The sequence below is a fragment of the Crocuta crocuta genome, unplaced genomic scaffold (assembly GCF_008692635.1).
Source record: "Crocuta crocuta isolate KB4526 unplaced genomic scaffold, BGI_CrCroc_1.0 scaffold286, whole genome shotgun sequence".
In the NCBI taxonomy this organism is placed as follows: domain Eukaryota; kingdom Metazoa; phylum Chordata; class Mammalia; order Carnivora; family Hyaenidae; genus Crocuta; species Crocuta crocuta.
This window is the reverse complement of record NW_027530979.1, coordinates 385,876-412,854: the sequence shown is the minus strand read 5'-3', so window position 1 is coordinate 412,854 and position 26,979 is coordinate 385,876. Positions and strand designations below refer to the sequence as shown.

Genomic DNA, 26,979 nt, shown 5'->3' with positions numbered 1-26,979 from the left:
GTAACTACTGACAAGACACCTTTAAAAATTTTGACAGAATAAAAAAAGGATCAAGAGTAGATCTTCCTACACACAAACACACAAAATACACACACAGTAACATCTAAGATTTAGGAAGAAGAATAGAAGGTAGACAAACGGAAACAGGAATGTGATGGGTGCCAAGGAAAGGCATTTTCAAGAAGGACAAAGGATAGTGCTGAATATTCAGAGAAGTAAAAAAGAACTAAGAAGAAGTCATTTATTATGGTAACCAGTCAATTTTTGGTGATCACTGAGAAAAGTAGTCTCAGCAGGAAAGAAACTGGTGACCAGGAAGAAAATACAGAATACTCTTTCTACAAGTCTAATGCTAAAGAAGAGAATGATAGTTAGAGAAATATTAGGATTAAATGGCTCTTTTAGCAAGAATCTTGACTTTCTAATAGGCTAAAATGACAGGAAGTAGGAATGGCAAAAATGAAAATGCCAGAGAGAAAATTAAAGAAGACAGAATTAATAAGCAAAGTCATTATGAAAGTGAGTAACTAAACTATTATTCAGTGCTAAATATTTAGGTCACCTAAGATGTTTTGAAAAGGTCTCATTGGTTGACATATTAATGTATTATACCATGTTTTTCTTGAGGATGATGGTAAATATTACTATGTTTTTTTATTAAAAATTTTTTTAAAATGTTTATTTATTTTTGAGAGGGAGACAGAAATAGAGTACGAGTTGGGGAGGAGCAGAGACAGAGGGAGACACGGAATCCAAAGCCAGCTCCAGGCTCTGAGCTGTCAGCACAGAGCACGACGCGGGGCTCGAACTCACGAACCATGAGATTATGACCTGAGCCGAGTTTGGATGCTTAACCAAACGAGCCACCCAGGTGCCCCTATAATGTTTTTTTTTGTTTGTTTGTTTGTTTTTAAATGTTTTTTTTATTTATTTCTAGGAGAGAGAGAGAGAGAGAGACAGCGTGAGCAGGGGAGGGTCAGAGAGAGAGGCAGTCACAGACTCTGAAGCAGTCTCCAGGCTCTGAGCTGGCAGTCAGCACAGAGCCCGACGCGGGGCTCGAACCCACGAACCGCGAGATCATGACCTAAGCGGAAGTCGGACGCTTAACCGACTAAGCCACCCAGGCGCCCCAACCCCCTATAATGTTTTAAATGAGTCTTCAATATATCTTCTTTTTGAAATTTTCTACATGCTGTTAAGGACAGATGTAAGGAAGTAAAATTGAACCTACAGTGTAGACATTTTTGCTTACCATGGATATAGATATTTTCCACTTTTACCTGATCATTCCAAGTAAAGTCAGGGCAGATGCTAAGTGTCACTCGGAGGACAGTCCGTGTGATGGGCTGAATGGATGCTTCCATTGTAACAGAAGGAATCTGATGAACACATTGTTTGACCTTGAGTCCAATATTCACATGATGCAGCATGTGACCTATAAGGAAAACATCACATAGAAGAAATGTGTTCAGACAGAAAAAAGCAATATAATCTGACTTGTAAATGGGATTTCAGAGAAAGTGGTTTTATTGCTTGTTTTATGATTTGCTATGTAGAATAGTTGACATTCTTGACCTGGCATGTTTGAATATTTTGTAATAGTTAACTTGAATTAGCAATTCATAGCTCTGAAAACCAGTATCAAGGTTTCTTCAGCTATTAATAGGGTTCTTAAAATTACTGAGACTTGACAGTGTTTAAACTACTATAAACAGTTCCATTTCTCCTAGTTAACTCATGACATATTATAAAAATATTCAGTATTTTGTGAAAACAACCATTAATTTACAGAAAGTCTATTTCTCAACATTGTAATGATGATATGAAATGTTTTGGTAATAAAACACAAATCGTCCATCCAAACTCATTTCCAGAAAAATGTTAAAATATAAAATATGGTCACATAGCACACAATTAACCAGTTATACCTATGTTCATGAATGATTAGATTATGAAATAGTTATGTCTGGGAATGCGGAATGGGGGGCCACAAACAGATGTGACTAACTATGAACATTTTCCTACTTCAGTCCAAGCAATTAAGTGGAAACAGATTATATTTAATAGTATCAATATTTCTTATCTATCTAGGTTCTTTGTAATATGATTTCTTAAAGCATGTTTATGAACAGATCAAAATATTCTATTTTCCCCAGAATCTGAACTACAGTTATTTTCCTGATTTTGAGTACTCATAACTTCCCTCATTAATATCCTCAATTTCTATTTTTATTAATATTTCCCTTCTACCATTCTGTCTTAAAAGCGTTCTCACTATACAAGTGAAATAACTACCTTAGCCTCTCTTTATATCTTTGGACCTTATCCTCTCATTATCTTCAGCCTGACTCCCTTTATGTGTAATGTCTATCCTGTCCAGAATGTGAAATATTAACTAGTCAATATATTACAAGTTTGTCCAATAAAATGTTCAGGTACATGGAACTGTATGTAGAAATAATTTTTCAATATCATAGGATAAAAGCAGAAAAACAAATGCTATTTACATATTGATACCAATGGGATTTAAAAAGGTAAAAATTTATCTTTAGTAATGTGAAAATGCAATAATAGTTCTCTTTTATATCCAATAAACTATTTTACTTGTACAGAATAATACATGAAGACATTTTTGCTTCCTTCTTACCTATTTCATCTTTCCTCATGTCTTTTAGCTTATCCACAGTAAGGTTTTTTTCTTCTAATCTTGTTAGAATGTGTGGTGGTAACACTGAAAACTGTCTCAAAGGGCTGGCCCAACCCCAAAGTCTCTTGTCAATGACTTTACTAAGATTCAGGAGCCTGTAGGTCATGGCAGGCCAACGTTTCCTCAGAGCAATTTCAAAAAGAGCACGAACAATTCTAGCTGCATTCTGAAGAATAAAAAGAGGGTTGGCGGTTAGGTACAGTCTACTTTTAAATTTGTCAAATTTGTCATTCATACTCAGTTTTAAAAGCAGTATGCTACGTTGAAACTTTTAATTGTGGGCAACATCTATTCTAATAGAACCCTATTTATCTTTATTATTTCTGGATTAAGAATTACATCCTTCATCTGTGGATGTTACCTTGTTTAATTCTCAGATGGTAGTCTTGTTTCCAAGTTGTCAGGAAGCTACACCCTACACCCCCTAACCAGGAATGAAGGATATAAAATGTATGTAAAGTACTTAGGAGGCTGTTGAGACCATATAGAATATAAGATACAGTTGAGGATACCCTTGGGTAGATAGTGGATGATTATAAGTCTACTTAGAAAAATAAGGAGGACTTTGGGATCCAGTCAGGTGGGAAAATAAGTGAGAGAAGAGTGATACAGGAAATACTGATGAGTGCAGCTACCTGTATTAGTGGCTCCCTAAAAACCAAGTAACACATTAACTGCTTTATGTATCTAGTTTAATCTGTATATTATTTCATTTACCTTTATAGCAACTGCATTTGATTGGTCTTGATATTATGAGTTTACAGATGAAGATACTAGAACTCGGTGCAGTTAACAATTTGATAACACAGATAGTTCGTGTCCAAGTTTCTATTAAAAGCTAGGTCTAAACAACTCCAACTGAACTCCAAGATTCTTAATTCACTGGTCAGGATAATTTCATTAATAGACGTACAGAAAGTTACAATGACTGAAGCCTATTAAACATCTCCACAGTTAGTTTCTATTTGTTTTGTCCTCTTCCCTCTATCATTAACTTTGTAGATTTTTACTGAAGATTGCTTTTAAAGTCATGAAGTTGGAGATACCTCACAGAATCTTTTTTTTTTTTTNCATCTAGACTTCTCTGATTTGCTCATTTTAGCCACTCTGACTGGCGGATACCTCACAGAATCTAATGACATCTATATCTGATGTCATCTGAAAATGAAAAAGGTTAAAATTTGATCAAAATCGTAAAAAGAGACGAAAAAGAGTGAAGATTTTAGATAGCAAAATCAAAATTATGAGGTAAAAATTGATCATAAGAGTTAAGGATTTTGATCTGACATTTTATATGAAACATGCATTTGTTTCTTGACAAATTCAACTACTTTTTATCAGTATCAGAAATTTAAGAACAAAAATGGTATTATAGGGACAGATTGGATACCCATTAAAAATTACAGGATGGATTTTATTAGGCCCAGAGAATGATAAGTAAAATAAACATTTTGATTATTATATCTACCAAATAGATCTTCTTGCATCATTCCTACTTGTTCCTGTAAGAAGGTGCTAGGATAATTAATTTTCCCAACTGTATTTGAAAGTATGCTATTTTTCCATGTCAGAACCTACAGTTGTTCCCTAAAAGCTAAAAGAAATGGAAGGAGAAATCCCATGTGAGATATAAGAAGATGTTTTGGGGTGCCTGGGTGGCTCAGTTGGTTAAGCGTCCAACTTTGGCTCAGGTCATGATCTCACTGTTCGTGTGTTCGAGCCTTGCATCAGGCTCTGTGCTGAACATTTGCTCAGAGCCTGGAGCCTGCTTCAGATTCTGTTCTCCTCTCTCTGCTTCTCCTCCACTCATGCTTTGTCTCACTCTGTCTCTCAAAAATAAATAAATGTAAAAAAATTTATTAAAAAATTAAAAAGAAGACGTTTTAATCTGGAATGATATAAATTGAGTGGGAATAATGATTAAAGTCTCTAAAATGTGCAGTTTAGAGAAGCTAAATATAGGATTCTTTATAAAATGGTAGAATATTTGAGCTAAGGATTTATCTTGGGGCCTGAGATAATCAAATTTTAGAAATACAGAAGGGATTATTACTATTTTACAGAGCTGAGAGGGTGTTCGTGGAACTGTTGGTGGCTTAAACTTAAATTATAAACTCAAAAGTACTTTATCCCATACATTCAAGAATTAAAAACCCACAATGGCTCTTTAAGAAAAACCAGGATGCTTTGAGATATAACCTTAATTTTCTGAGACTGAGTTTATGGGTGCTAATCATGAAGAAGCCATAAATTTTACATTGTAAAGGAATTCATGCATCAGTCTTCATAATCTTGAATCAAGCAGAAATGGGCCAGATTACTCATCTGGAACCCAGAAAAGCTTTAGCTTTTAGTTAAGTCATTAACTGTTTCAATATATAATCATTAGAAAATGTAAAATGACAGTATTATATTATTTTTCAGAAAAACAGAGAAAACAAAAGAATTAGAAACAATGGTTCCTACAGAAGTAACAGAGTTTTGAGAATATATATATATATACATTTTTAGGGCAGGAAACACATATGTTCCAAAATGCAAAAAGAAAACGAAGTTTTCACCACATCCACATATGCTTTACAGAGTATATGAAATCACCTGGTTCCTTGGCTACATTGATTAAATTACTGAATTCATTCATATTGTTTGCCAATATTTTGGTTCATGTTTGCAAATATTTCATTTTTATAGTTATCTTAAAGCACTCCTGAGTATTTGTGGCTGTTAATACTAATTTATTTAACACAAACACACTTTTTCTACATAAATATTTTGAATAAAATTACCAACATAAGATACATGCAGAATCATTTCTATATTTAAAATAAGATTAAGTTTTTTTTTTTTTTTTACAAATAGTTTATTGTCAAATTAGTTTCCACATAACACTCAGTGCTCATCCCCAAAGTGCCCTCCTCCATGCCCATCCCCCCCTCCCCCCCACATCCATCAGTCCTCAGTTTTTGTCAGCATTCAAGAGTCTCTCATGGTTTGCCTCTCTCCCTTTCCCCCACCATTTAAAATAAGATTAAGTTTTTATCTTTCCTTAACTTAGAGGGGGCATTACTCAATACAAAATGATGAAAATCTTATTTTTAAATTTTAATCTTATTTTAATTACAGTATAGTTAACATACAGTGTTACATTACTTTAAGGTGTACAATATAGTGATTCAACATCACACTGATGCTCATAATGACAAGGGTTCTCCTTAATTCCCATCCCCTATTTCACTATTCCCCTCACCTACTTACCTTCTGGTAAACATCCATTTGTTCTCTATAACTAAGAGTCTGTTTGTTGGCTGGTTTGTTTCTTGGTTTGTCTATCTTTTGAAAAGGTATTCTTTAGGTGCCTGGGTGGCTCAGTCAGTTAAGCATCTGACTCCTGGTTTTGGGGGTCATGATCTCACAGTTCGTGAGTTTGAGCCTCACATCAGGCTCTGCACTGACCAGGCAGAGTCTGCTAGGGATTCTCTGTCTCCTTCTCTCTGCCCCTGGCCTACTTTCACTTTCTCTCCCCCAATCTCTTTCTCTCTCAAAAATAAACAAACAACTTAAAAATTAAAAGAAAAAGGTATTCTTGGTAAGTAAAGAGTATTTTTTAAAAAAAAACACGTCTAGAAGGGAAATCTCGTTTGAAAGGTAAATACTGCAAAAAATAACCTATTTTACTTCACATGAAGTCTTGAATATAAGTACTATAACATTTTATACTACAGTATTTTTAATAACATTATATTTAATAAGCTGTAATTTAGGGAATAATTTTCATTCAGTTCTCAATTTTTAAGTATCACCAAAAGGGAAGAAAGATTACTTTTTTTTTAATCAGAGACTTATCATAGTCAATGTGTGGTATGAAGTATGGCTATTAAGTCTTATTTAATGGTAAAAAAATGTTTATATTTCTAACATTTGGGGTAAGCTACAAAGATTCCCCAATCTTTTACTTTGCTTTAAATATTTTTGTATTATTGTCTTTGTAAGTAAAAGAAATGAAATTTATCATGTAAAGCAGAAAAAAACAAATGTTGATATTTTAAAACTCTACAATGAAAACAACAGCAACATCAAAAAGAGCCAAACGAACCAATGAACACCACTTCCATTTCTGATCTAATAGCATAGATGGCATAAAAGATGTGCAAATTAAATAGAACCAGTTCTGCAATAAAATGGTAATTGCTACCATGTCATAATGCAATACATTCATAGTATACAATGAATTAATTTCTTGAGCCTCTAGAAGTAACCTAGGAAAAGAAAACAGGAAAGGAGTGATATTCTTACCTGTGCAACATATGCAGAATCTGATATAAGGGAGAAACTGTCCATCTCTCCTCTGCTGATATAAGTTTGAAGTAAAATGTTTATTTTCCCATAACTGTTCTCTACACCTCCGGGAGCTGAGAGTTCACAGAAATTGTTTAACAAGGCATCTAGTTCCTCTATTTCCTCTTCTCTGACCTGGAAGAATCAATGTTCTTTAAGATTATTTGGCTGAATTATTGAAATTTTTCATATTGAAACTAAACCACATTACATGTTTTTTATTATTTAAAAAAAATTTTTTTTAATGTTTTATTTATTTCTAGGAGAGAGAGAGAGAGAGAGACAGCGTGAGCAGAAGAGGGCCAGAGAGAGAAGGAGTCACAGACTCCGAAACAAGCTCCAGGCTCTGAGCTGACAGCCAGCACAGAGCCCGACGCGGGGCTTGAACCCACGAACCGCGAGATCATGACCTAAGCGAAAGTCGGACGCTTAACTGACTAAGCCACCCAGGCGCCCCAAATTACATGTTTTTTAAAGTATCCATTTGATGCAACTCAACATTTTCTTTTGTATACTAATATAAAGGTAGTTTTCTCATAGTTAGTAAAATACAATAAGAAACTATCTTGAGGCTGATACAATTACATTTTATTATTCTTCACCAATATTAAAGTTGCCATTGACATATAAAAATTTGATATGCCACAAAAATTAAATCTTCTGACCTCACCATCCTTCAGTTGATGAGATTTCATATTTTATTTGACCAGAGTAAACCCTCTGCCCAAATGGATTAGGGCAAACTTGAATTGTCTTCAAATGCATTCATTACAGTCATATATTTTTACACGGTATAACACAGTCATAGCTTAAAGCTGTGAAGTACTATGATTCACAGTATTAAGGTTTCCACTGTTAATAAGATTAAATTATAATACAGGTACAGAAATACTTATATCTAAGTTTGAATCATGCACGTCCTTTATATTTTCTTCAGTGAACCTTATATTGCAAATAAACCAAAATCTACATACTATATTCTCTGCTAGTTTCATTACTGCAAAACCTACTTAAATTATATTTGATTTGCAGTAGAGAGCAAAGAATAATGTCAGGGATGACATAATATCATAATCTAGGATAGTAGACAATGTTGATAAATGGAAGAACATTGCTGGTACTCCAAGTGCTAAGTGCCATACAGCTTATACTGTATCAGGAATAACAATTAATTATAAGCTTTTATAAACAGATGAATGTATATATGCTATATGGATTGATTTAAGCTTCAAGTAATCTTCTTACCTTGATTTGATCAAATTCTTCAGCTTTGGAGACTATAGCAAAAATATCACTTTCTGTTTTGTGAGCATCAAAGAGTTCATTGAAGGTCTACCAAGGTAAATTTTATATTTGATTAAAATATAAGATCCAGCAAAACATTTTCAATTAAAAAGTGACTATAAATTAAAACATTCTTAAAGAATATTTGAGTCCTAGACAATTCAGAATTGTGTCTGTGGCATACTATTCCTGAGCATTGCTTTAAACTTCATCCAATTTATCAATGGCTAAAAAATTTCCTAAAATATAACTAGCTGGAGAATGCTTATAGAAGCAAAATGATCAATAAAGTCGGTTATTAGAACCTACATCAGATGTCTAAAAAAATGTTCAGCATAACAGTCCAGTCTTGGCTCATTTTCAGCATTGACATATGGAAATCTGCACTATTCATCAACCTTAAGCTGATCATATATCATATAGAATTCAAGGAGGCATAACTAAAATTATGTAACCTGAAAATTCTGGTAAGGGTATCACAGTATTACTAGTGAGGGAATGTAGAAATTCGGGATACTGGGAAGAAAAAAAAATCAGTTAATAAGACCGTACAGACTACAGATAAAGCTGGAGAAAAGCTATAGTTCTTGAAAGACCTATGAAGAATCATAAGAGGTAGTTTGAGAGCAAATGAGAAACGTTACTTAGTGGACAAAAGGAGTGCAAGTGAACAGGTGATGGAAGCAGTAGAGAGCTAGGAATACTGTTTTAGGTTGAGCAAGATCAGATCACAGTTGTGAGATGATACATGATGCAAGAAGAAACCTAAGGTGCTATACAAATGCAAGATTTAATTGGGGAAAGATGAAGAAAAGCTAGTATGCACACAAAGGTGTTTCTGGAAACTGGTTATGTGTATTAAGTACATGTTAAAAAAGTACAAAACTTAGATTTTATATAGGCCTACGTTTTCATATTTCTGAGGAAATTTCACTAGTGATTTGTATTACTTTTCCATTTAAAAATAAAATTAGGTACCAAGAAATGAATATAAGAAAATAATTCAGACTCTTTCTCTATAAAAAGGAGAGTAAAAATGTGCTTTAATCCATCTTGGTCTTTGAATTTAAGACTTTCCTCACAGGTAATCACTGTTACATTTTCTCATGTAATAACATATGTAGGTGCATATACATGCCTATAAACACACATAAAAACATGCATATATTCCTTAAAATGTAAATATTATAGTGGTATCCTATCTTACACAAAATTATGTTAAAAGGCAATAAACAAGGATACATTGTGCAGTCTAAATTATCCATGAAACCTCTTAAATTGCACAAATTGTATAGCTTGGTTGAACTGACAATTCCATTAGTTTTTCTAACTCTTCTTTAGCCAGTGTTTCTCAACAACCCGCAAGTAATTTTTCAACTTTTTATTCATTGATATCACTAAGCCATCACTTCCTGCCTAAACTCATTCAGACATTCATTCCATAGGTTTCTCCCACATGCTCAATGTTTTAGGCTTGGGTGTGTCTACTAGTTAGGATATACTCACTGAACAGATAGCAAGAGGGTCATTATTTAAAGCCTTATTTTCCTCTTGTATTTATTGAGCATATGTTATTGAATTCATATAAGTTAAGTGCATTTTGTTCCATTAGTCACTTGAATTATTTTGTATTAATGCTGTATTTTGAAGTCCAGAAAGTTATTTACATCTAAGAATAAACATATTATTGTATTTGTTCCACTCAGTATAATACCTCAATGGTGTTGTATTTAATATAGTAGTGGCTGGCAGTTCTACCCAAATCGGTTGAGGAAAAATATCCAGTTCGCTCCTCAAAACGAATCATCCGAGCTTTGTCTAGTTTTCGTCCAACTTCAATAACTAACTGTTCTCGATGCTTTGCTAATGTTGGGTCAATCTGTAGGAAAAAAATATATATAAATACTTGGATATTTCTTTACAGAGTCATCATTTGCAAACATATATCTTTATGAAAATTAAAAATTTTTGTTGATGCCTTAGAATAAACATTTTTATTACTTTTTAAAGAACTACATTTTTATAAATTTAGTACATAACTAGAAATTATTTTAATCCATTAAATAAAGTATGCCTTAAAATTCATTAAGATGAAAAACGTGATCAATCTTTATATTATCTTTAGATGGATAGGAATATTTCAGAATCTAAAATTCATCAAGATGCAATCCCAAATGCATGTCACAACAGCAAGGATGGACAAAGCAGAGAAAAAAAAAATCACTTTATACTAGAAAATTATACAAAAATGACTTCTGATGTTAATCTAGTACTTAAAAAAAATCAATTGATGTGTTTATTTTGCCCCAAAATATATAGAAGACAAAATTATGGAGAATAATGAAGCAGACAAAAAGAAGGAAACAAAGGCAAAAGAACATGATACAAGACTTAGAGAACTCCCATGACTTATTAAAAAGGAATAACATCCGAATCATAGAAGGCTTAGAAGATGAAGAGAGAGAAAAAGGGCAGAGGCTTTGTGTGAGCAAATTATAGTGGAAACCTTTCCTAATCTGGGGAAGGACAGAGACATTAAAAATACAAGAAGCACAGAGAACTACCCAGTAGATTCAACAAAAACCGACCATTACCAAGGCATATCATAGTTAAATTCACTAAAATTCTGACATGGTCTTAAGAACAGAAATCAGATATAAGAAAAACAATCTGTCTTCTCCCTCCTACACTAAAATAACTACAGATTTAAAAATATCAAACTATATTCCAAATTCATCAGTTTTTGGAGAAGTTATAGTGAGGATGATTTCCTCTGCTAAAGTAAAGATATAAACAGATAAATGCAAAATTATCCTTTCAAGAGTATGACCTTAGTATTCTAGCAGTTTTCATAACTGCTGATGGAAAAACCCATTTGCCTATAATAATAAAAGCACAGAGGAAGATGAAGTTGACAAGAAATTTTTGAATACTTTTGAAATTATAGCCTCTTTCTAAGCAGAAAGGACATTTAGCACAAGATATTAACAAAAATTCTTAAAAATTGTGATGTGTGTGTATGTGCTTGTATAAGTATGTGGATATATATATACACATACATACAGGCATACACAGCAAGTCCTGAAGATTATGCTCTGGTCAGGAGCAATAAATATGATCTTTAAAGGGAACTTAGGGGTGTATAAAAATTCTTTAGAAACCAACTGATTTCTCCTATTCCTACTATTCATTCTAACCTAGAGTTTGATTGCAGTTTGTTCATATAACAAATATAGATAACAAATTTAAAAATAAGAAAAATGGGGCAAAGGAAAGTCAAATGTATGGAAGATGGGATCAAAGGCCATTAACAAATATGAAGGTCTTAAAATTTGCTATAAATGATATACTGTATGTATCAGGTTCATCTTATAAAACCATTTTATTCATCACCTGTTACTAAACCATTAAAAAACATGTTGGACAACATGATTTGTATTAGTTCACATGAGTTTGTGGCTACAAATTCTTATTGAGTAATAAAACAAACATGTAAGTAAAAAGAAAATTAAAATTCTCTGAGCTGTTAAGATAGAAAACTAAGCACCTGAGAAGGAAAAAAAAAATCACTTTATACTAGAAAATTATACAAAAATGACTTCTGATGTTAATCTAGTACTTAAAAAAAATTAATTGATGTGTTTATTTTGCCCCAAGATTTGCAATGTCTTAGCCCATGAAAATATGTATTGTNATTCGTAGCAAGATCTTTTTTCTTTTTTTCTCCTAAGACTTTAAGTTTTAATTTTCTCATGGTCAAATCTACAGCACAGGAAAAGGAAAAATGACAAACGACTGGCAACTGTTTTAATAATACAATATAATATATACAAAAGCTAAATTAACAGTAAATGGGGGAAAACTCAAGTTCAGTTAGACTCTGCTACTTTTGACTTAACTCTAGTGAATATCCATATGATGATGGTGACATAATGTTTTCATTAGACAACTGATTTTATCTGTAATTAGGAACCATTTACAGTATATAAAACAGAGTTCTAAGACAAGTTAGCACAGAATCTGTAAGCCACGTGGACCACACAACTGTAAAGTTCATAGGAAGAGCTGCTACAACATAAACATGGTTCTGTCACTGTGTTCAGTGGAACTGATTCAAGCCACCAAACAGCTAATAACTCATTAATGCTAACTTTCAATTTAGGAATAAAGGCTTACAAGAAACTTGATAAGAGGAACATACTTCATAAAATATAAGTATGTTATTAAAAGTGATCTATAATTCTCATGTCTGGTTTACTCTAATATTTTCATTTATTATGTTTTTTAAAATTTTTATTTATTTATTTTTATATAAATTTTTTTTAACATTTATTCATTTTTGAGAGTGAGAGACACAGAGTGTAAGTGGGGGAGGGGCAGAGAAAGTGGGAGACACAGAATCAGAAGTAGGGTCCAGGCTCCTAGCTGTCAGCACAGAGCCCAATCCGGGGCTCGAACCCACAGACCGCGAGATCAAAACCCAAGCCGAAGTCGGATGCTCAACCAACTGAGCCACCCAGGTGGCCCTATTATAGTTAAAAAAACCCAAAAAAACAGAAAAACAGTAAAATATTAATATCAAGTGGAAATGTACCTGAATAATAAATTGATAATATATAAAGACTAACTTTTTAGTATCAGTGGGAAAAGATATAAAGTGAAATAATTATAAAGGGCAAATTTAATTTTCTTTCATATTTTCTAATAAAGATGAAAGCTCTTTGTTTTTCTTCTATGTACTTAACTCTATTCAGATGAGTCAGAAGTAGCAAATATTTATCCTCATATCATAAAAAGATTAAAAAACCAAAAAGAAGGTTTGATTTGTTTTTATAAATGAGTTTTCTACCTGATAAGCCTTGTGACTGATGCCATAAACTAATGGATTTGCTCTCATCCGTACATAAAGGTAAGTGTAACTTATCCACTTCACTGCTTCTTCCACATTAGTAACTGTTCCCAGAGCAATCTGCAAATCAAAAGTATAACAAAAATTAAACTAATGCATTAAAGTTGGATATAAACATTACATCAAAGGTTATTTTGTCAAAGGTTAAGTTAAAATACATCATTACACTGTATTTAAAAGAAGGTAAGTAGAATTACTGGACATGACACCTCTCCAATTAATTAAAAATCAGTCCTGCCTCATTTAATTGAGAACAGTACATTAGAAATGCTAGCTTCCAAAACTAGGTTTACTCAATATTATGGCATTTGATTATTTTCCCTAAATGTGATTATTTCTATATATATATATAGCATTGAAATGTTATTTCTTTAAAAACACAATATAAGACCTGTATAATAAAGAGAAAAGAATTATTAGAAAATGGTATTAAAACAAAACTGGAATGAAAAGTTTTCTTAAAAATACATTTCTTAGCCACTAGATTTACAGATAATCATTTACTTAGTGTTCCTTAATTTAAAAATTCATGCAAGCTGTGGAACTTCATACTTGTGTAATTCTTCCTGAATCTATAGCTGAAAAAATTAAATTTTTTTAAATATAATTTATTGTCAAATTGGTTTCCGTACAACACCCAGTGCGCAAAAACAGACACACAGACCAATGGAATAGAGAATCCAGAATTGGACCCCCAAATGTATGGCCAACTAATTTTTGACAAAGCAGGAAAGAGTATCCAATGGAAAAAGACACCCTTTTTAACAAAAAAATTAAAATTTTAATACCTCAATAAAAGGAGGAGAGATGCTTCCTACCTAAATTATTATGTATTTGGAGGAAAAAAGAGGAAAAGGAAAAAAATTCTCTCATTTTAGCACTGAATATTAGAGAAAATAAAACTTTTATGTTTGCTTTATTCCTATAATTTTTAATTCTGTATAACTAATTTTGTGAAATAAATGTGGATGCTTAGCTATCTTTAGTTAAAGATGAGATCTAGTAATATATAAACATCACTATACTATTACACCATACTATTAGTTACTGAAATTAAGAGCAACATAAAAATAATAAGGCAGATTCTATTTACTTTTAATTTACACTAACTTGAAACAAGTCAGACGAAGTAAGATAAATACTGTAGGGTTTCACTTAGATGTGGACTCTAGAAACACCAAACTCATAGGAACAAGGAGCAGAATAGCGGTTGCCAGGAGTTGAGGGGTGGGGGAAATGGGGAGATGTTGGTCAAAAGGCATAAACTTTCAGTTGTAAGATGAATAAGTTCCAGTCATTTAATGTATAGCATGGTAGCTATAGTTAGTAATACTATATTGTGTACTTGAAAGTTGATATGAAAGTAGCACTTTAGTGTTCTCATGATAACAACAACAAAATGACGGTTATGCGAAGAATATGCTTACTAACTTTATTGTGGCAAATACCTCACAATTATACATATATCAAACCATTGCATTGTAAACCTTAAACTTAATATGTCAATTATATCTGCCTAACTACATAAATTTAATGTATTTACAAATGCCTAAGTCATCCACAATATAGGTAAATATATACATTTCCTAGAAAGTGAACTGTAAGATTCTACAAAATGAAGAGTAGCAAGACTAAAATATAACTAATAAAGGAATTGTGCCACACTCCCTAATTTAAATGAGACAGTTGCGGGTACCTGGGTGGCTCAGTTGGTTAAGTGCCTGACTCTGGATTTTGGTTCAGGTCATGAACTCACAGTAGTGAGAGGGATTCTCTCTTTGGGCTCTGTGATGGGCATGGAGCCAGCTTAAGATTCTTTCCCTCCTTCTCCCTCTGCCTCTCCTGTGGTCATGTGTGTGCGCGCTCTCTCTCTCTCTATCTCTCAATCACTTACAAAAAAGAGAGAGAGAGACAGTTAAAACATTTTCTAGCCTGCTGAAGTAAAGGAAACTAATTTAATTATATAGTTAAAAATCTGATAGTGTCCTCCACTTGTGACTCTATTATTTGATGGTCAAAACTATGTGGATTCCTTTATGACCCATACACATTTTAAAATAATATAACACAACTCCTAAGATAGAATATTTTAAAGGATAAGGATGAAATAATGCCATCATTTTCAAAATCAGACTCAGTAAATTAACATTAGTAAGTATCTGTTGCTACTAATGATAAGATTAAAGGAAAGGAGGAAGAAGTTATCAAATTGCATTAAATCATTCAAGTCATCTAAATGTTCACCAAAAGAAACAGAGTATCCTGAAAAACTGATGTAAATTCATGATGGCACATCATATTTCTAGATTAATCTTTGAACGCCACCTAGTGACAAAGACAAAAGCTTATTTGTAAATATCTGCTGTCACCTAGTGGCTACTCAGCACAGGAGCCTTTATGATAAAAGTATTTTTCAAATCTCTTTGCAATATATCCATTCATCTCAATAATCATATAGTAAGTCAGTAACAAGTCTGTATTATGTAAAGTGCAAAGGTATAGTAATAAATGGAGCATGATCTCTGGTCTCAATAAGTTCCCTAGTCATGTAAGTGAGAGACAGGTAACTAATTAAGACGATGTACATAAAATCATCACCCATAATGCCTGGTACCTAATACTTATTCAAAAATGATTTTAATTAAAAATGCCTAATATGTACAACTTATAAAAGTGTCATTAACTATACAACATAATAGAGTTCTATGTTCTGTTAAGACCAAAAATAAATAAATAAATAAATAAATAAATAAATAAATCTACCCCCAATTTGGTAATTTAGAAGTAAGACTCAAAGTATCACTTTGTACCTAATTCACTTACTTAAAATTTAGCCTTTAAGATTATCTTAATTGCTTACTTGTGTGTTTTCTTAAACTGGTTGAAATCATATAAAAACCAAATAAGTAAGTATAATCATCAGTATGTATGTGTATGCATGATTCTGTGTGTGTGCGTGCGTGCGTATATGTCCTTTAGTAAATATATGAAAAAACATACTACCATTTATGTATTTATTTGGCTAGGATTTGAAAGCTGACAGTAAGTATAAATAGGGCTGAGTATCAAGGGACTATCAGATAATAGTAAGTGATACAAATGGTTTACTAAATACCAGCTTAGCACAGACACTTCTTAAATTTTCACAATCCAGTGAGATTGTTCCTATTTTATAAATGGGAAAATTGGGACTTTATAAGTGAAGTGAATAGACTGAGAGTATGTCTTGGGCAGAAGACATGTGTTGGAGAATAACCAGAATCAGCAGTGGTAGGTTGGTTAGACTACAGAAGTTTTAAATGTAACGGCAAGGTGTTTATACTATGTCCTGCAAAGACAAGAAAAACTATATATAGGGGCACCTGGGTGGAACAGTCAGTTAAGCGTCCAACTTCAGCTCAGGTCACCATCTCGTGGTTTGGGAGTCAGGCTCTGTATTGAGAGCTCAGAGCCTAGAGCCTGCTTTGGATTCTGTGTCTCTGCCTTTCTCCCTGCTCCTCCCCAGCTTGTGCTCTCTCTCTCTCTCTCTCTCTCAAAAATAAATGAATAAACTTAAAAAAAAAGAAAAGAAAAATTCCATATAGAGTATATGTAGGTTTACAGAAATATTAACATATTTTAAAGTGTGTACTACAGGGGCCCAAAACAGAGCAGGTATGCAGTAATGTTGGCTGAATACATTTTAATAAGCTTCAAACATGCTTCAGTGTCTCCTTCAGTGCAAAAGTTAAGTGAATTTTGGGGTGCCTGGGTTGCTCAGTCAGTTAAGCATCTGGCTCTTGATTTTGGCTCAGGTCACGGTTTGTGAGTTTGAGTCCTGAGTTGGGCTCTGTGCTTACAGAGCAGAGCCTTCTTGGGATTCTCTCTTTCTCTCCCTCTGCCCCTCCCTCAGTTGCATGTATGTGCAAGCTCTCTCTCTTTCAAAATAAATAAATAAACTTAAAAAAAAGGGGGGTGGGACTTGTGACCTTTTGGCACTAGCATTAGAGAGTCACCTGTATTAAGTAACAGGTATTAATCAGCAAAGTTATTTCATAAAATACATTAAAATTACTTAATACTTCCTTCAGTTCTTCTAAACAAATGGTCAGAATAGCTATTCATGCTATAAAAGATATTACTAGAGGCAATATTCCTAATTTAATATGACCTTTATGTTGATCAATGCCAAGGAGTATGAATAGTCTCACAAAGATTTGGGGAGTCTAAAGACTTAAAAATCCATTATCTTAAGAACACAGTACACATTCGGGGCACCTGGGTGGCTTAGTCGGTTAAGCGTCCGACTTTCACTTAGGTCATGATCTCGCGGTTCATGGGTTCGAGCCCCACGTCGGGCTCTGTGCTGACTGCCAGCTCAGAGCCTGGAGCCTGTTTCAGTCTGTGACTCCCTCTCTCTCTGACCCTCCCCTGCTCATGCTGTCTCTCTCTCTCTCTCTCTCCTAGAAATAAATAAAACCTTTAAAAAAAAAAAAAAGAACACAGTACACATTCATTTTATAAACTAATTTCACACTTGATTTCCACAGATTACCAAATTTAATTTCATAATCAACTATAAGGGAGTTTGTTTCCTTAAAAGAAAATTTACTTTAATTGGGAGCTATTCAAGTCGACTAAAATATAAGAAAAAAGTTTTAGCAATGGTTGTACTTAGCAAAAAATTTCTAGGTATATATTTCATTATTGAATGCCTTTGATGGAATTATGGTTATAGTTAGTTGATATTTTGGAAAATGACTTACCTAATAAGTATTTAATGAATATGAGGTAAATTCATGGACTACAATTTATTTTCTAAAACTTTCAGGCCTTGACCAAATATTTCATTGATAGTATTTTAGAGTCTGTAAAAAAGAATTCCTGGAGCACATAGCAGTATTTTACTTATCCTGTGTCTTCTGCACAATAACATTACCACCTTGAGTTTACCATTTATAAAAAGGAGAGTAATTATGTTTATGAAGATAGTCCTTGATATACTTTTCTGGAAAAACTGCATAAAAAAGATCCTTTCTTTTTAAGTCAGAGAAATTATGACTATCATTTTGGAAAATTAGTCCTGGTCTTAGAAGAACACAAATGGTAGGTATAAATGTAGAGAAATGTATTCACCTTTAACTGACTACATTCTGTTTAAGGCAACAAAAATCTAGACTATCCATGAAAAAACTAGATTTGTAGTTAAATATACCTGAGTTTGAAAGCAAGTTCCAAAATTTAGTAGCTTTGGGTTAGTTACATATCTTTCTGAGGCAACTGTATCTACCTTGCAAGGCATTTAGAATATCCTCAGGTCACTCCCACTATTACTATCATCGTATAGTAGACTATTCTTTCAGAGATGCTGTTGACCCAACACCAAAGACCTAATTACTTAAACCATGGAATCATAAAAAGAAATGGGGACTGAAGCTGAGCTATAATAACATTGCCTTTAGAGTCAAAATTTATTTCCTAATCTATTTTATTTTCCTGTAATTATGCTACTAGAGACCAGCATGTTTTAGGACTTTTTCTAACTTCGAACCAGACCTTCCAAACCTTATCTAACCTTCTGATCTCAAATTAAGTTTTGCCATCTTCATAAAGAAAGCTTTTCTTAATAGCCCAAGACCAAAAGTGTTTTCTCTCTTTGCTGAATCCTTCTATAGAAAATATCACTTTCCAACATTATTACACTGTGTTTTTGGATCTTTTTCCCCCTTTTGGATACATGTACCTTAACAGAGGAGACTGCATAGTGGATGTGCTTTTGATCCTCAAAAAAGAATTGTAGAACAGAATGTAAGTGAAATGTTTATAAGCTATTTAAGAAGTACCTGATATAGCACTTGTACAAAATATATGATTGCAAATATTTCATTTATTCATCTATTAACGTTTCATTTATTCATCTATTTAACACTTACACCTATCTATTTTAAAAAATTGTTCGAATAAATTTTAAAGATAAAGAAGGATATAGAAACAGAAAAATGTGAAATGCCAGGGCAATAATTAAAAATGTCATGAAAAGAGTGAAAGTTTATTTGAATGTCTAACACACAGACTGTTAAATTAAGAATATTTATCCTCTTTAGCAGTTAATATGTTACCTGGACCTCCAGAGTGTGCTATTTAAATCTTAGCACAAAATGCACAAACATACATGAAATTATAATACTGTAGCTCAATTTAAGCAATTATATTCTGTATGACAAGGTTAATCAATGATCTAACATAAAAGAGCTTATGAAAACTTTATAAAAGTGCAATCCAAATACAGTGGTTGTTACTGCTATTTCTGTTTCTCTAGTTTGTAAAGCTTTGGTTAGATTTCTGGCCTGTAACAAAACCTCACAGTTTAAAAATACACTTTTAGCAATAAGTTATCAGTTATCATTTACATCCTATACTGTTCTTAATTAACCAATATTGCCATTCAGTCCATTCCATCTTTTGTGCCTTATGACTGTATAACAGCATAAACTGTATTACTAACTACTACAGAACTGCAACCAATTCCACCTGATATTTACTTGGCCATTCTTTCAGCTGGTGATTCTACTCAAATCTTTTATTTACTAGATCTTACCTCTGCATTTAGGTTATCTGCAAGGCTTTCCAGAAACTGACTCTCAATTGGGTTTTGTTGAGTTAGCAAAGTGAGGTAATGGCTGAGTTTGTCATGTGTTGTTATGATGATTCCTTCTCCAAATCTGTCAAATTGTGGTCTTCCAGCCCGACCAAATATCTGCATGACATCTAAAATTCCAAGGTCAACAAAGGAGCCTCTTTTTGCAGCATATATTTGTGTTCCCTAGATGAGGAAAAGTTAATAAAAATTTACATAAACACACACAAATATAATCCTGATGAGCTGAATACTGAAATTAGGCAAATATGGTAAGATTTAAAAGTGTACTTTAACTAATCCTTTCATCATCCGTGACAGAGTTAAATTTTCACAATATAAACTGGATTTTTCTGGAGCAAATAATTCTGACCTTACATGAATAGCAGTAAAAGTCAATGAAACAGCCAAATCACAGTATTTTTCTAAATAAATCAATCCACAGGTTTAAAACACACACAAATCCACATAAGGTAAGCTATTACCTTAATAATAACAGCATGAGCAGGAAGATTGACACCCCAGGCTAACGTTGCTGTACAGACTAGAACTTTGATATGCCCATTAGAAAACAAGTTTTCAACCAAGTTTCTGTCCTGCCGAAGCATTCCTGCGTGATGAATACTAAAACCATCTGGAAATAATTCTCGTACTTGTTTGTTTCTTGACTTCTGCACCTAGAGTAGATATCAAGACATAAAAAGAGTATTACTTAGCATTTACAAGTAATTGTTATTTAGCATTTTTATTCAATGACTTCATCAAAGAAAGCATACAATTATTCTTGATTTGAGGTCTTACTAAGTATATATTGTTTTGTATAAAGTTGTTAAAAATTGTATTTTACCTATCTTAAAACATAGGTAATTCCCAACATGACACAAAATCCAAAAGTTAAAAGTATCTCTTTCAGCCAGGCTTGCAACCAATCATTATGTGTTTCCTATCTTTTCAAAAATACTCTACTTAAAAAAAAAAAAAAAAAAAAAAAAAAGCAAGCATAGAATCTAAATTGCTCTCCAATTCATTCAGGGCAAAGGCCATAGCCCTTACAATGAAGGACTCTACACTGGGTGTTTTTTTTTTTTTTGAAACCACAAATAAAGAGTTGTACTTTTACTTAGCAAGTACTCATATAATTTTATAATTATTTTAACATTATGGTTTAGAGACCACTATTTGTGGTAAATCTAAGCATAAACATAAGATCCCCAAAATATTTGAAAATATTAATTTTCATTCAATATCTCCTTCTCTGTATTGTCATTATTGTACATGGCAAAAGTGGCATAAGTAAATTTGGCTACATGTATAATTTCACACTTGATCTTAGCTAGAAGGCTGAGAAGCGATATTTTTTTAAATATAGTTCATTGTCAAGTTGGTTTCCATATAACATACACTGGGTGTTCTATGTAAATGATGAATCACTAAATTCTACTCCTGAAACCATACACTATATGTTAACTAACGTGGATTTAAATAAAAAAGAAAAAAGAAAAGAAATAGAAAAACAGAACACCCAGGTGAATAAAAAAGATCCAGGGCCTGGTCAATAGTATCAAATGCTACAGAGGGAGGCCCAGTAACGAACTTGCTATAGCTCCTTGTATTTCCTGTAATAGAACACTTAACATGCTGTGTTCATGACACTTGTCTGAACCCCCCAGTGAAATGTAAATGCCGCAAGGCCAGGAATTATATCTATTTTGGTCCAACATTATGGTTCAAAGGGTGCAAATTATGCTTGACCCATAGCAGCTTTAAATAAATATTTATTTGGGGTGCCTGGGTGACTCAGTCAGTTAAGTGTCCAACTTTGGCTGAGGTCATGATCTCACGGTTTGTGAGTTCAAGCCCCACATCGGGGTCTGCAGTGACAGTAAGAAGTCTACTTTGGATCCTCTCTCTCCCGTTCTCTCTGCCCACCTTCCCTGCTTGTACTTTCTTTCTCTCTCAGAAAAAAAAAATAAAATAAAAAACTATTTGTTCAATTACAAAAACAAAAGTTTCTATGGAAATTATTCTCATTCCCTAACCACATTTACCAATGCCAGCTACTAGGGTTGACTTTTTCTCTGAGTCCCTTTTTTGACAAATCTACATGTACTTCACCAGGGTCTTTATATTTTCTGTATATGATCTACTTCCTAGAAGACATTTCCCTCTTCTTTCTGCTCATGCATGATTCCCTAGCGCACGCACTGTTTCTCATTGCAATGGCCCAATAAACTCAACTGTGTTCACCTAGCGGTGTGTTCTTGGTGATTTCTGACCTGGTCTTGAGCTCAGATGTGGGATTTGATCCATTTATCAGTAATCTACATAACTGCTACAGCAGAGTATCTTTAAAAAGGTCACTCACTAAGACTCACACAATACAATGGGGAAGATCTCTCTATAAAATTAAAGACTGTAGATTAACATAAAATAAGTACTTATGCAGTCAAAGCTCCTTTTGGGGCATCATGTCCTGTGTTTACTTGCTATTGCTCTAAAAAATTTCATTATCAACATTTCGAGAACTTCTTTTGAAAAGAGATGCTTTCCATGGTTTTTATGCAAGGGGCATTACACTGACAGGGTGGGATTTCAATGGTCTGCGATTCTAGTACAGACTTTGTCACATTGATTATTTCTAAAGTCGCTTAAAACTTTAACCTTTTTTAAAAAAGTTTATTTATTTATTTTGAGGCGTGTAGAGAGAGAATGCACTTGAGCATGCAAGTGGGGGAGGGGCAGAGAAAGTGAGAGAGAATCCCAAGCAGGTTCCAGTGCTCTAAGCACAGAGCCTGAGGTGGGCTTCGACCTCATGAACTGTAAGATCATGACCTAAGTTGAAACCAAGAGTCACTCACTTAACCGACTGATCCACCCAGGTGCCTCAAAATTTTAAAGTTCTAAGTTAATAATTAACTAAGGAAATGACCTAAGAAAACAACACTCCATGAAATCTGCTGTAAAAATAAAACAGAAATACATTAACAAACCACCCCATCTAGTGGCCATCCAAGTAAATAACAACTTACACACATTAGACCTTTTAGTATCCTGAACAAAATACACAGATAGCCTAAAAGACTTTCTTCTTCAAGTTTCATGGGGAGCATATTCCTCTTTTATTTTTGTGCAGTATGGTCAGCCTGTTAGATATCATATTATGCAATGACCTTATAATTAATTATATTTGGATCATATTGCCTAAACTTTCATCTTTTTAAACTTTTTCATCTTTTCAGACTAGAGTTAAGATCTATCTTCTTAAAGCAGCTTTTATGAATATGAGATGACTTGGGATAAGGTCTGTTGTACCATTCATGAAAGGATATAACAAAGTTCTTTTATGGGCCAAGGATGGGGAGAGGAGGCACATTTCATCTAAAATATTTCTTATCTACTATTCATGAGTAGACACTCAGAGCTAACAGAATGAAAAAAAAAATTTCTTGGAGGAGATACTCTATACCAATTACACTGCTTTGATAGCTGTTTGTTTCAGGTGAATCTGCTATTTGTGGACCCCTGCAGTGGAATGTCCTGATGTGCTTGTGATAAATGCAGATTCCTTAGTCAAACTCCATATGGAGTAAGGACTTGGTTTGTGGAACTATGACACAATAAGAAGCTGCATGCAGGAAGTACTGAACTGTGGAGAAGAACATTCCCATTATGTAGCAGAGTACTCACATAGCAGACCCCATTATGACCAACTGAGTTCAAGCAGCTTCAAGGCCACCATCTGGGTAATTCCTCTGGTCTCAGTGAGGAACACAGAGGCCCCGGGGATTATTTCTCTTTTGTCTCTATTCTTGCTAATATCTTATGCATTGCTTTTTAATTGAAATGACAACAATCCTAAAATAAGTCTGGTTTGCTTATTCTTAATTGTCTTTGAAGCTAAATTTGCCACTTGTGGTCTGGCCTAGCTCATAGTACAAACAAACTAGAATCATAGGGAATAAAGCAAAGAGATGTGCATTTAAAAATTTTTATTTTAAAAATCATACAGAAAAAATTTTTTTTATTTTCCACTTTTGGTGTACAGTTTATGAATTTTAATATGTTCAATTTGTGTAATGACCACCATGACCAGGATATAAAACAGTTTTTTCACCCTAAAAAATTCCCTTGTTATTTCTTTATAGTTAAACCCTCTCCACTTATAACCTCTGGTAACTAATGATCTGTTTTCCAAACTTATAGTTTTGTGACTTCAAGAAATTGATGCCTTTGAGATTTATCCAAGTTGTATTGATAGTTCATTTCTTTTTCTTGCTAAGCAGAATTCCATAGCATGGATGGATATATTAGTTTCTTAATCCAATCATCCACTGAAGGATGTGAATTGTTTCCACTTTGGGCAACTATGAGTAAAGCCTCTATGAATCTTCATGAAAGATCTCTCTTTCTCTCTCTCTCTCTCTCTCTCTCACACACACACACACACACACATACAGAGAGAGAGAGAGAATATATTTTAATTTCTCTAAAATAGATACCAGGAGTGTGCTTGCTGGGTCACATAGTAAATGTATGTTTACCTTTGGCAGTTTAACAAAAACTGACAAACCATTTTCAGAGTAGCTGTATTATATGTATTTTCACCACCAATATAATTCCAATTGCCTCCCATGTTTGCCCACACTTGAGACTGTCACTGTTTTTTTATTTTAGTCATCCTAAGAGGTGTGTAGTGGTATGTCATTGTGGCTTTAATCTGCATTTTCCTAATGACTAATAAAGTGAAAAATCTTTCATATTCTTAGATATACATTTCTTACCATCTCTTCAAGTTATTCTGATACACACAAAAGTTTAAGGACCATAGTTCCTTATAGGAAGATACCTAGAGTGATTTAAGTTTATTTACTTGTTTTGAGAGGGGAGGAAGAGTGTGTGCAGTGGAGGAGCAGAGAGAGGGAGAATGAGAGAATCCCATGCAAGCTCCACACTGTCAGCCTAGAGCCCGATGCAGGGCTTGATCTCACAAACCCTGAGATCATGACCTGAGCCCAAATCAAGAGTAGTACACTTAACTGACTGAGCCACCCAGGCACTCCCTAGAGGGATAATTTTTACCCATCTATGTACAATACAGTTGTATAATTTGACCATATGATTCTATTTAGTGCTATACAACTTCATATTCATTACTGTACTGAATTGTTTATACTCCTAAGAATGAATCATAGAAATACAAAGAAATTTAAGATAAAATCTGAGCTTTGAATAACCTACAGAATAGGAAGACCTACACACAAGTGATTTCTATAAAATATACATTTCTTTTTATTTTATTATTTTACTTTTTTTAATGCTTATTTATTTTTATTTTTGAGAGGGGGGGAATGGAGGGATAGCGCATGTGCATGCACACGTGAGAGGGAGGGGTAGAGAGAAAGGCACAGAATCCAAAGCAGGCTTTAGGCTCTGAACTGTCAGCACAGAGCGTGATGTGGGGCTCAAAACCATGATATCATGACCTGAGATGAAGTTGGATGCTTAACCAACTGAGCCATCAGTTGGTGCCCCACATATTTCTAATAGAGGTATATGGACAAAGCTGAAATAAGGGGAAGAATGGCATTATGGACTTTTTTGTTTGTCTTGCTAGCACCTGGCAGAGTATTTTCTGCAAAGCTAGTACTAACTGCTCATTTCTAGAATGAATGAATCAATGATCTGCAACTCTCATCAAGGAAATCTTCACAGAAAATGTGAAATGTGGGTCTTGAAAACAAGTGATATACTAAGTGGGGGGGTAGTAGGTAGCAGGATAAACAAGCATAAAGGCTGTATCTAGCAAAGAATACAGTGTGTCCGAAGCACATTTTCAGGAGGCACTGGGTGAATGCAAGAAAATGGTGCTGGAAAGAAGGATTAGGATAAGGCTTTAAATGGTTCCAACCACAGGTGGAAAAGGCCCAAATAAAATTCTTAAGCAAAATCAGATTTGTTGTTTAGAGAGGTAACTTCCTGTGTGAAACCAGAGGTTGGATGAGCAGCTCTGGGGCTACCAAAAATCCTGGTAAGAAGATGGAGGTAGGAAATAGAGACACCATATAAAGTTGAAGTGAAAGTAGGCAATGCAGTAAGGAAGACTGGGTGACTGCCTGGGAAGGGAGGTGTGATGAGAAGGAAAGAGTTAGGATTGATTCTAGTTTATCCATGCTTGGTACACTGTTTATATGACAGGGAAAATAGGATGAGGAGGGCCAATGCTTGTACCTTAGGCTAGGCACTTGGAAGGTGGGAACCAAGATTCCATTTGGGACATGAGTTTGAGGACATCCATTATAAAGATTTTGGCTTTTATTCTGAATAATGTAGAAAGCAACTCAAGGTTTTGAAGGAGAGAGATAGTGGAGACCATTTAGGTTTATTTTTCTAGTACAACATTCCAGATGAGATGTGATGGTAGGTACACCTACATCTTGGTAGGTACACTAAGATGTCAAGGTATACCTTGAGCTAGGTATAAAACATCTGAATAAAATAATTAATAACTCTAACACACTCATGTCACCTTATATGTATAGCTTTCTTACCTAGCCTTTCTTAAACCACAAAGGAAAAATGAAAACTAAAATTGCTTAAGTCTAAAAACTGATGAAAACACCACACATCAAACTTACAGGAGAGAGTAAATCATACTCTCAGAAAATATCATACTTGAAATGCCAACTGTTTTGTAAACAAAGTTTTATTGGAACACAGCCATATTAATTTGTTTACATATTGTCTATGGCTGCTTTTGAGTTATAGTTGATTAACTGTGACAGACATCATATGCCCATAGGCTTAAAATACTTACTGTCTAGTCTTTAAGTAAAAAGAGATAGTTGTACACAAGTGCAACAACAAGCACAAAGACACAAAATTAGTAATGTAAAAAAAATGAACCGTTCAGAAATATATCACAGCTTAAAATAATCAGAAAAGGGTACTTTGTAAAATTCAACACATTCTATTCAAAAAACTGTTTGAGATGGGTCGTTTTACAGGAAAAAAATGTTGTAACATTTATCCTAGAAGTAATAGGAAGTTGTATAATAATAAAAGTAACGGAAGAAAATTTAAAAGCTAACAACCTAACATACAGTTGTTCTAACTTTTAAAGACAAATTA

The 26,979-nt window shown here is 33.7% G+C and overlaps 1 protein-coding gene across 1 annotated transcript in view; it reads right to left on the bottom strand.

Annotated features, from left to right (window-relative positions):
• The window catches only part of ASCC3 (activating signal cointegrator 1 complex subunit 3), a 328,548-nt gene that overhangs the window by 117,225 nt on the left and 184,344 nt on the right, over positions 1-26,979 (bottom strand). The window contains exons 15-22 of the mRNA XM_077770165.1: positions 20,337-20,528; positions 19,813-20,037; positions 13,176-13,295; positions 10,041-10,205; positions 8,288-8,374; positions 7,001-7,177; positions 2,648-2,873; positions 1,281-1,435 (exon numbers count right to left, since the gene is read on the bottom strand). Of these exons, the coding sequence (XP_077626291.1) occupies positions 1,281-1,435; positions 2,648-2,873; positions 7,001-7,177; positions 8,288-8,374; positions 10,041-10,205; positions 13,176-13,295; positions 19,813-20,037; positions 20,337-20,528 (1,347 nt within the window). The remainder of the gene's footprint in view (positions 1-1,280; positions 1,436-2,647; positions 2,874-7,000; positions 7,178-8,287; positions 8,375-10,040; positions 10,206-13,175; positions 13,296-19,812; positions 20,038-20,336; positions 20,529-26,979) is intronic.